Source organism: Lycorma delicatula, chromosome 11, assembly GCF_047948215.1.
Source record: "Lycorma delicatula isolate Av1 chromosome 11, ASM4794821v1, whole genome shotgun sequence".
Taxonomy (NCBI): domain Eukaryota; kingdom Metazoa; phylum Arthropoda; class Insecta; order Hemiptera; family Fulgoridae; genus Lycorma; species Lycorma delicatula.
Window position 1 is genome coordinate 6,557,416 of NC_134465.1, and position 12,236 is coordinate 6,569,651.

The window sequence follows — 12,236 nt, forward strand, 5'->3', positions numbered from 1 at the left end:
CGCATGTCCAAATTGTTGTCAAAATTTTATGTACGGTGAAAGCGTTTAAATTTAAGTGTTCACTCATCTTCCTTATTGTTAAACGACTGTCTGATCTCACAAGAACCCTCACACGCTCAACATTTTCATCAGATTTTGAAGTTGAAGATCTCCCTGAGCGAGGTTGATCTTCAACGTGTTCTCGGCCTTCCAAAAATGACTTGTGTCAGCGGAAAACTTGTGCTCTTGATAATCAATGTTCCCCGTAGCCTGTTTCAACTTTTCAAAGGTAACACTCGTGGATTCCCCAAGTTTAACACAAAACTTGTTTGCACAACGTTGCTTTAAATTCTGATGCTCCATTTTTGTAACACACAATTTTACTGATGGCGCTGTCAAAAATAATGTGTTGGCTGAACGGAGTTGAAACTCATACTGAGCATGTGGAAGGGATGAACAAACCAGTCTAGCACAGACCAATAGACACAGCATTGCCAGATCGCTCGCAGTGTTTCGAATCTCATTACTTTTCTCACATACCTTGTGTAGACTTAAAAACTGCACACAATAAAGATAGGATTACAAATAAAAAATGTACTTGAGGATGTAAAGTACAGTAATCATTCTGAGATTAAATAATTAGCTCAGAATAGGAAGTAATGGAATATAGCAATAAACCACCCGATTGACTGGTGATGCAAATAAGTAGACCAGATTGAATTTTGTGTATAATCAAAGTAGTGCAGATAAGGAAAAATTATGTTTTTTTTTAAACATATTAAATATTTATTTTCTAATACATTATTGATTTACTTCAATTTTTTTGTTTTTGTATTTTCCAGCAAATTGAAAAACAACCACGTAGGGTCAGCTGTGTAAGTAAATTTTTTACATACTTTAAAATTTAATAATTAAATTGAATATAAGTGAAACAATTGTGGAAAATCTTTAGTTTGTGTTCATTCATTTCATGCTTATAAATTTTTTTTAAGTTTGTTTTTATTGTTTATTTTTTATTCATCGTTAGTTTTTTGAGGGGTTTGAAACTTAATAACTCCCATTACAATAAAATTATTAAAAAAATTTTATCATTTTCAACCTGTTACTTCCTTGTAAATACGTTGTATCCATTAGGTCATAATATTTTTTTTTTTGTGATCATATGTGCTGAACATTTTAAACATATGTTAAGCGAAAGAATAACATTTTTTATGGCATTTTTCATGCAGTTTAATTTGACTTCCATTTGTTTACCTGGAATTATCTAAACTAGAGTAATATCATTTATTGACTGAATAACTTGTATGTTTAATCATAATCATTGTTAAATATTTAAAAGAATTTAAAGTAACATGAAATTTAAACTTGATGAATTAAAAATATTTTACATTTTTTGTTTGTTACCATCACAATACATTTTTATGTATACAATAAATAGGCAGAAAATGTTGTAAAATTTAATGCTTAACTCTACTCAAATATTTATAGTAAATTTAAGTTATGGATAGTTATATTAAAATAAGAAAAAAATAATTGAAGCTAAAAATAATTTTGTAATTTACATCAATTTTATACATATTTGTATACATTTTAGAATACTGCTAAAACCTTCAAAAAACATCTTGCAATAGAAAGTATCATTTTATGAAATAAATTTAATATTTTAACCGACATATACTGAAATGAAACGACTAGCACTAGATAGGGAATCTTGGAGAGCTGCATCAAACCAGTCAAATGACTGAAGACAAAAAAAAACAAAAAACCAACATATATATATATATATATATATATTATACATTATGTACCACACAACATGTTATTCTGTACTCAAAATATCCATACACAAAATGAACTAAAAATTTGTCAACATAATAACATGCTTTTTTATCAAAAGGTCCTCTTAAAAGATAGTCTAATAAAGCTTGATATTTCAGTGAAAGTCTGTTGTAGTTCTTGAGACCCATGAATTGAAGGTATTTTTTGGCAAAAAGCAAAATGATTAGCAGACCATCCAAATTTTTATTTCTGGCATGTTGATTATGTTGTGAAACATAACAAAGTTTATTAGAAAAAAAGATTAGGTTTTCAATGAAAAGGTATAAATTGTCATAAATGTCCATATCAGGATGTTTTTGTTTCTGGTAGTGTTTACTAACAGTTCTATTTTTTAACATAATATATCGCTTAAAGTATTTTTTTTTTTACTTTTAAAAGCGGTCGAGTGTCGTCAGTGACTGAAAATGATCGAGTGAGATGAACAATTAAGAAGTAACATTATTGTTAAATTGTATAAATTTACTACTATTATATAATAACTATAAGTTACGGTTAGCTAAGTTAAAGCAATTTATGTAATGAATAATTGCCTCATTACAGAAAGCGATACGTTAATCTGTTGCTTTGCACTATTTGTTCATCTTTCTTATGACTGTGTGAATATAAAACATCTGGGAGCAAGAGACGTCATTCAGGGTTCTTTTCTCTGAGAATAATAATGGTTTTCAGTACACTGACAGCCTCTGTGGTAAATAGAATCAAGGTGTCATTTGTAGGGATAAATGTCACTAGTATTTTGGTTAGATTAGTGATGTGAAGCCACGTATTTGTTTCATCAAAAAAGGTAATTGGAAACCACTTCACCTGTATTTTCTAGTAACCGTGACATTGGATTCTTGTACTTTAAAATGGCTATTCGATCATCAGAAGTGCTTTTTGACTTGTGTCAGGTCACCTATTATCATTACAATGGCACTTCATGTAAATAAAGTAGTGATTGCTATAATTTTAGTGTACAGTGTAATTGTTTCTCTGCCTTTTATCTGAAATGTTCTGCGTTTGAATTCTGGTCACGTAATTTTCCATACCTCATTACTTTTGCTGAGTTGTATCAAGGACATTGAGCTATAAAAACTCTGTCCCCCTCCATCATAACATAACCCTAGAAAAAAGTTATTGCTTGTATTCGATAATTTGTATAATAATGCAACGTAATTAATAAGTATTTTCAGTCACTTGCTATTTAAGCGTTTGACAAATACATTTGCTAGTAAATTTAAATAAGGTTACTTATATTGTTTATGGAAATGATTTGATGTTAGTCTATTGTTTACATGGATTTTTACACTTCGTTTAAATTTCATAGAGGGAAAGACCAAGACTGGTTCTTGCTGATTGTAATAAAGATTAAAACAATGATAATACTTGTGGCTACAGATTAGTAAAGTGAAATAATTGACTGAAATAAACATAATATTAATTTTTGGAAACATTTAATTATTGAAGGTAGTTCAATTTTTTTAATTTTGATGAATTGACTTTTTTGAAGTTTTCTCCTTTAAAGTTATTTTTCTGTTTTAAGGTTAAAAAAAAGTAATGATTTAGAATAACAAAATCATCTTATCTATCTTCTTACCTGTTTGATTGATTATAATCTTTCACATTTAGAGTTCATTACTCACAGACTTAAAATTATTGTTTTTTATATAATTTAAAGATGGTAATTCTAAAGGCAAATTAAATTGAAAAATAATAAACAAAATTCATGTAAATCTTTATTGCCATTGGGAAGCCATTTTAATTTTTATTACGTAAAGTTTAAACTTCAAGATGAATGAAATTGAATCAAAATAACAATATCAGATTAATAATAATAATAGTAATATTAATGATGAATAATATAATTTATTTTATTTATGTTACAGGCTTTCTCTTACATAACCAAGAATCAGGTAAACCAGATAATTTTCAATATACTAATCATTATCAAAGTTTCTGAGATCCAAGGAAATAACCCTGGATTTCTTAACACCATTAAAAGATGTTTTAGCTTTATATTTTGCTTTCTTATAAACCACTATATGCATGCATTTTTTTTTTTTTTTTTAATGATAGAAATACCGTTTAAAAACAAGTAAATATGCTTCAGAATATATTTTTGGAAACTAGTAGTGTCTGCAGTTCCTTCATCTGTAACTAATTTGTTAATGGCATTGATTTTCAATCAATGTTATTAGAAATATAAGAACATAGAAATATCATACACAAATAAATAAAATATAATTACTAATTGTTTCATGAAAAACATAATAAATTGGTACGGACACACATACTACCAAGATATTAACTGAGATAATGCATCATAGATCAAATTTATTAAATGTATATTTATAAAAGTGTTCTGCAGCTAAGTAAATAAACATTTTATTCAAATCATAAGATAATTAATTGTTAATTTTATGATTTTTTTAGAATTGTAGATTAGTTATTTTAAAGATACAACTATTCCTGCCTTTTCCAAAACGAATCAAAGGAATAACTCTGTTATGAAAAAACCTTGATCAGAACAAACAGTATTATCAAGTTTAAAATAATAATAATAATTTTAAACTTTTCTATTATATATATAAATATTGTATGTTATAATTATGTACACATATACTGGATGTTTCTAAAATGGTGGGCTGGCTATACTTTTTCGGATTCTATTTGTAAAATTAAACTAGTATCCTTAGGAAAAATAGCAATTTTTCCTTCATTCTCTCTTGTCTGCCATTCTATTTTTATATAAAACTTTATATCTCAAGTCCAGATAGAGGAATTACATTAATATTTGGTAAGTTCTTCGTAATAAAGTTTTAAAATTAGAAAAAAATCAGGAATTAAGTACCTTCATAAATTACAAAATGGTGGCCATGTTTATTTTTCAATCCGTTAATCATTTAATGGATTTTTCAATCCGTAAATATTAGGTTTATCAAAATTTATGTTATTTAACAAAATATTAATCCTTTTATTTTGAACAAAATTACATTGTATTTTTTTAAAATCAGTTAGTAGCCAAGTTATGGCAGAAAGTCGTTGTAATTTTGTGTCTGTTTTCATGTCCTCCACTTTACTTTCAATTCGATTAAATATTAATTATTTTTATTTATTGTTAATTCTAGTATTATAAATTACTATCAAATTAAGTAATTTTCTCACAATAATAGACCTAATAATTAAAAAAAATAAAATAACTACCTGTGATAATCGTACGTTAATTATTTTAGAACATTAGGTGTAATTAAACAGTTAACAATTGTTAAAGGTTGTAAGAGATGTTCATAGTGTCCACCATTAGAAATTAAGAAGTCTCCAGTCTTTTTTTGAGAAATTGTCTTTAACTGTTCAAAAATTCCAGGAGTATTCCTAATTTTGAAATTCATTTTGGATCCTTTGTTGAAGATCCTCAATGTTGAGTTGAATAAATAATATGTTTCAAATGGCCTCACACTTAGAAGTGAAGAGGGTTTAAGTCAGGTGATCAGGCAGGCCAGGACACTGGCCTTCTGCGGCCTATCCATTTCAACTGTATTACATTAAAGTCAACCCTTGGATGATATTTAGTTTTCTGTTTGTAATTATTTTACAAGTGAACATTTTTTTGTACAGTGCTTGGGTGGTGGTTGTTAAATGGCTTTTTCATTTTTTTAAATTTTGACTTTGTAAAATTTAAAAAAATTAAGTGCTAGTTTATTATTGGTAGTTGTTTGCTGTTAATTTCATATCAACATCTGTAAGCAAAATTTATTTTAATGAAAATGTATTAGCTTTTAATACAGGGTTTTTATTAAGTTGAAGTTCATTTTGTTAAAAATGTACGTTTTAAATTATGTATATTTGTTTCTAACTTATGATTGTTTTTAATAACATGCTTCTGATTGCTTTAACAGTCTAAATGCCATCAAGTTTATATAGTTTGTATTTTTGTAAAAGTAATTCTATGTAAAGAGTTATTTTATTTCACTATTCATTAAGAGTATATCTTTTATATATTAATATATTTTATTGGTTTAATCTTTTTTTAACAGAAAGATTCAAGTTCAAAACTTGTAATAGAAACATTCTCTGAATCTACATCTGAAACTTCAACAAAGAAAACTGAAAGTACTGCTGTAAGTTTGCACAAGTAACTAATAAAATAATGTTGTACTACATCTCTTGTTTTATTCATTCATCATTTCTAGCAACGTCTTGTGAAAAAAATCTCTTTAATAAATTACTTTCTCCAAAAGTTTTACTGTAAAGAATTTTGAACACTATAGTCATCTGCGGTATACAAAATACAGTATACATCTACTATTTAACCATTCATTCATTAATCATTTAATCATTCATTTAGGATTTATCTTGTGATTGAAATTTTACAACTCAAATATTATGAAATTTTAGACAAATAATTATAAAAATAACTAATATAAAATCTATACTTCTGTTTTCATGTCAGATTTCAAAAACAGCTTTAAATACAAAAACAAATTTTTATTTTGCACTTTTTTTTATCTTTTATATTACAATTTTTTCAATCCCAGCAGGCACGATATTATGTTTGCATAGTTATTATTAAATAATAATTCAAGACATTTAAAATTTTATATAATATTGTAAACTTATGTTTGAATTCAAAATAATAATCTAAATTGCTGAAAACCCATTTATGCAAAATTAAATAATGGGTCTGCCAGTACAGATATTTACTACTACTGACTGCTAAGTATAATAAAAAAACAACTTGAAAATTTGTACGACGTAGAGAATTTATTTTTTAATTAAATTCTCAAAAGTAGAAACCTATTTAAATACATTTAACAGGAATTTGATGCAATATGTGTTAATCTTTTTACATTTAGCATAACAATCTTGTTGGTAAAAACTTTAGTAGTATTTTCAATATTAATTGTATATTCACTTTGTTAAAATTTTTTATTTTTTAAAAAGCAAATGAAATTAATTAGAAAGAACTTTATTCGATGTTGTTATAATGGAAATCTTTTGTTTTTAATTTGAATACTAAAAAAGGAAAGTAATTAATGTAGTATTTTCCAGTGAAAGGTACAATTAAATTTATAAAAATTTGTATTTTTATGTTTCTGATGTATTGTAATCATAATAGTTAATTATAAGAGTGGATGAAATTAACTTAAAACTGAAACTGGAATTATAACTTGAAAATTAAGTTAGCTAGTAGCATTAATTTAAAATGAATGTAATATATTTTATTCTAATTATAATTAACGGTTTATTATTATTTTTCTATTTTCAGGGTTGGACTACTTATGCATTTAAGGTAATTTTCTTTACTTATTATTATTATTGTTATTGTAAATGAAAGGATTATATGTGGTTATTATAGGCATAAAAGTGAAAATGATGTAACGATATTCTGCAATCTTTTTTTTACAGACATAAAAGATTTCTTTTTAACAAATCTGAATAGTGTAATATAAAATCTGAAATCAAAATTATTTTAAATTAATTATTAATATGTTATTAAATGTTTATTCTCCATATGACCCAAAGAGTTTTCCAAAATTAACATCTACTGGAAAAAGGAAGTAGAAGAATCTCTCAGTGATTACCATTTATGAGCAAATTGGGTTTGTTTTAGATAGATTAGTTTTAAAGCTTCTTTATTATTTTACAATAAAATAATGATTTTAATTTGATCATAAATTGCATGAAATTCATTTTTGCTGATAAGGTCAACAATTAAGTATTGATTATTAAAAATCTGGCACATTTATCAGCAGTAGTATCTATTTATAAAAAACCAAATCACATAACATACCTCACAGCCATCAGGAGCAATCATGATAGATTATGTATTTCATAGGTTGCTACTTTACTGTTACTGAATAGAATGGTCAGTAGGCAGATACATAATAAAATTATAGATGCTGGAGACTACTGCATATTGACGTGTTGTCATGGCTACAGGTTTATTTTAAACTGATAATCTGAAGTCAGTTTTAAATTAGCCTTTGTAAATTTTCTTGTTGTGTGCGTTTTACCATCTGTTTAGTTTGATGGATCTAAAGTCATCAGAACCTCTGATGTTACTGCATCTTAGAAAATAGAAGAATATGAAGCAAGAATGAAATAACGACGGAGCTACTTGTAGGAATAAATAAGTACTGTACATTATAAAGATTAAACAGTATTGATTACATTTTCCTTAAGGGTCCAAAGAACTAAACAAATTTAAAAAAATAAAGTTCATGATAGTTAAAGTAAAAAATAAAATTTTTATTCCAATCAGTACATAATAAAACATTTTATAGATTACAACAATGTATGATGTAAAAACAAATTGAAAGTTAAAAAATACATGCGAATTAGGTTTATATTGATTATTTAAAAACAAATATATGAAATAATGTTAAGGTAAATATGTAAAATAAAAATAATTACTATAAAAAAATTCACAATTCAGAAGCCATGTTTGAAAATTTCTTGAGCACAAATTTCTCTACAGATTGAATGGAATGCAGGTAAATCATGTGTTTTTTTTCTATTTGCTGTTAAGAAAATTTTAATTTTGTTTTTGTGATGTAGGCATAATAGTTATAATAGATAAAACAATACATTATTTTATAAAGAAAATTGCATAAGTTTTTTAAAAATGTTAACATTATTGAACAAAATGTAAAAAAAATTATATGGTCAAAATTGCATCATTATAATGTTTTACAAAAAATTTAGAAAGTAATCAAAATATAATTTTTGTTTTATCTTCTTTTTTACAGGCCTTCAGTGATTTAGATTATAAAAATGAGAAAGCCCATAATCTTGTAAGTATGCTCATACATTTTAACAAGCTCATTAATTTTTTTTTCTTTAGGTATCCTTAATCCAACTGTACTATGAGGGTTGTTTAATAAATAAAGAAACAAATGATTACATTAGAAAAACACTTTCTCCCCCCCCCCACCATACTGCTAAAGACAAAGTCTGAGTTTTTTGTTTGGTTTTCTCAGAGTTTTTTTACATTGCAATGAGTTTTCAGCTATAATCAGCAGGTCAATAAAGTGGTACAAGAATGGCTCAGATGTCAGGTAAACAATTTTTTACTGGAATAAGGAAGCTCGCAAAAAAAATGGGACATGTGCCTAAATGTACCTACAGATTATGTTGAAAAGTGGCATCAGTTTCATAGCCATTGAGTTAATGATAATTGCTCAACGGTCATTTTTCTCTTTAATTGTTGAACGACCTTCAATTAATTAACATTGGCTTTGTTCTGGAATATTTAGGATAGTTAGCAGACCAGATGACAGAGTTTTCTTTTCTTGTATCACTTTTTATTTAAAACTTGTGAATTTAAACATCTATTAAGCACTGGTGACCGTTGGTGTTGCACGTATATGTTTGGTTTAATATTAAATCTTTCCTACAACATCATTTTTGTTATATAGGTCTGAATCCTCTATCAGCTGACCAGAAAGTTAATTACCTAATTAATTTTTTGGCATGGACTCATGCATCAATATAAGTTCATTTTTTTCTTTCTACATTTAATGTGATCGCCTATCTGGCATAAATTTTATTATTTTTTGGAAGTATAGTCCTTTACATATAGCATACACAGAGAAGCAATAATAAAATAATATTTATTGGAGCAAAAAACATTTTGATGCGTAATTAAAAAAATTCAAGCTTATCTTTATTGAGGTAAAGATTTTTTTTTTTTTTTTTTTTTTTTTTGTCTTCAGTCACTTGACTGGTTTGATGCAGCCCTCCAAGATTCCCTATCTAGTGCTAGTCGTTTCATTTCAGTATACCCTCTACATCCTACATCCCTAACAATTTGTTTTACATATTCCAAACGTGGCCTGCCTACACAATTTTTCCCTTCTACCTGTCCTTCCAAAATTAAAGCGACTATTCCAGGATGCCTTAGTATGTGGCCTATAAGTCTGTCTCTTCTTTTAACTATATTTTTCCAAATGCTTCTTTCTTCATCTATTTGCCGCAATACCTCCTCATTTGTCACTTTATCCACCCACCTGATTTTTAACATTCTCCTATAGCACCACATTTCAAAAGCTTCTAACCTTTTCTTCTCAGATACTCCGATTGTCCAAGTTTCACTTCCATATAAAGCGACACTCCAAACATACACTTTCAAAAATCTTTTCCTGACATTTAAATTAATTTTTGATGTAAACAACTTATATTTCTTACTGAAGGCTCGTTTAGCTTGTGCTATTCGGCATTTTATATCGCTCCTGCTTCGTCCATCTTTAGTAATTCTACTTCCCAAATAACAAAATTCTTCTACCTCCATAATCTTTTCTCCTCCTATTTTCACATTCAGTGGTCCATCTTTGTTATTTCTACTACATTTCATTACTTTTGTTTTGTTCTTGTTTATTTTCATGCGATAGTTCTTGCGTAGGACTTCATCTATGCCGTTCATTGTTTCTTCTAAATCCTTTTTATTCTCGGCTAGAATTACTATATCATCAGCAAATCGTAGCATCTTTATCTTTTCACCTTGTACTGTTACTCCGAATCTAAATTGTTCTTTAACATCATTAACTGCTAGTTCCATGTAAAGATTAAAAAGTAACGGAGATAGAGAACATCCTTGTCGGACTCCCTTTCTTATTATGGCTTCTTTCTTATGTTCTTCAATTGCTACTGTTGCTGTTTGGTTCCTGTACATGTTAGCAATTGTTCTTCTATCTCTGTATTTGAACCCTAATTTTTTTAAAATGCTGAACATTTTATTCCAGTCTACGTTATCGAATGCCTTTTCTAGGTCTATAAACGCCAAGTATGTTGGTTTGTTTTTCTGTAATCTTCCTTCTACTATTAATCTGAGGCCTAAAATTGCTTCCCGTGTCCCTATACATTTCCTGAAACCAAATTGGTCTTCTCCTAACACTTCCTCCACTCTCCTCTCAATTCTTCTGTATAGAATTCTAGTTAAGATTTTTGATGCATGACTAGTTAAACTAATTGTTCTGTATTCTTCACATTTATCTGCCCCTGATTTCTTTGGTATCATTACTATAACACTTTTTTTGAAATCTGACGGAAATTCCCCTTTTTCATAAATATTACACACCAGTTTGTATAATCTATCAATCGCCTCCTCCCCTGCACTGCGCAGTAATTCTACAGGTATTCCGTCTATTCCAGGAGCCTTCCTGCCATTTAAATCTTTTAATGCTCTCTTAAATTCAGATCTCAGTATTGTTTCTCCCATTTCATCCTCCTCAACTTCCTCTTCTTCCTCTATAAAACCATTTTCTAATTCATTTCCTCCGTATAACTCTTCAATATATTCCACCCATCTATCGACTTTACCTTTCGTATTATATATAGGTGTACCATCTTTGTTTAACACATTATTAGATTTTAATTTATGTACCCCAAAATTTTCCTTAACTTTCCTGTATGCTCCGTCTATTTTACCAATGTTCATTTCTCTTTCCACTTCTGAACACTTTTCTTTAATCCACTCTTCTTTCGCCAGTTTGCACTTCCTGTTTATAGCATTTCTTAATTGCCGATAGTTCCTTTTACTTTCTTCATCACTAGCATTCTTATATTTTCTACGTTCATCCATCAGCTGCAATATATCGTCTGAAACCCAAGGTTTTCTACCAGTTCTCTTTATTCCGCCTAAGTTCGCTTCTGCTGATTTAAGAATTTCTTTTTTAACATTCTCCCATTCTTCTTCTACATTTTCTATCTTATCTTTTTTACTCAGACCTCTAGCGATGTCCTCCTCAAAAATCTTCTTTACCTCCTCTTCCTCAAGCTTCTCTAAATTCCACCGATTCATCTGACACCTTTTCTTCAGGTTTTTAAACCCCAATCTACATTTCATTATCACCAAATTATGGTCGCTATCAATGTCTGCTCCAGGGTAAGTTTTGCAGTCCAAGAGTTGATTTCTAAATCTTTGCTTAACCATGATATAATCTAATCTATCGAGGTAAGATTATATCGAGGTAAAGATATGTTTTAATTTTTAAATATTTCTTTTGGTTGTAAAATGTATGAAATATTCAGATTTGAAAATCTATGAGTAGTATATAGTTTACATTTGAAAAAAGTATCATCAAATAGTCTGAAATTTTTCAGTATACATTTATACTGATATACGCATTTATATAACTGTTTATTTTTCCAAAAAAAGAAACTAATGGGGCAAGAGAACACATACTTCATTTGCATAGTGGGTACAGTTATTGCACAATAATTTTAAATTATAATAATATCATACTCTGATTATCAACCATACCAGGAGTAGGCATACATTACATTAATAATACTAGATAACACTTTTTCATACAAGAATAATTTTGTAGTGTTAATTCTCGTAGTAGATGTAAATGTGTGTAAAATACCTGTATTGCATGACTAGTGGAAGTAGAAAACTAAAAGATATTATGAAAAAAAAATTAAGCTAAATTTTTCAC

At 27.9% G+C, this 12,236-nt stretch overlaps 1 protein-coding gene across 2 annotated transcripts in view; it reads left to right on the plus strand.

Annotated features, from left to right (window-relative positions):
• The window catches only part of LOC142332001 (uncharacterized), a 279,107-nt gene that overhangs the window by 169,581 nt on the left and 97,290 nt on the right, over positions 1–12,236 (plus strand). For both annotated transcript variants that reach the window (XM_075378056.1, XM_075378057.1), the window contains exons 55-59: positions 822–854; positions 3,684–3,710; positions 5,832–5,915; positions 7,064–7,087; positions 8,547–8,591. In XM_075378056.1, coding sequence (XP_075234171.1) covers positions 822–854; positions 3,684–3,710; positions 5,832–5,915; positions 7,064–7,087; positions 8,547–8,591 — 213 coding nt within the window. The remainder of the gene's footprint in view (positions 1–821; positions 855–3,683; positions 3,711–5,831; positions 5,916–7,063; positions 7,088–8,546; positions 8,592–12,236) is intronic.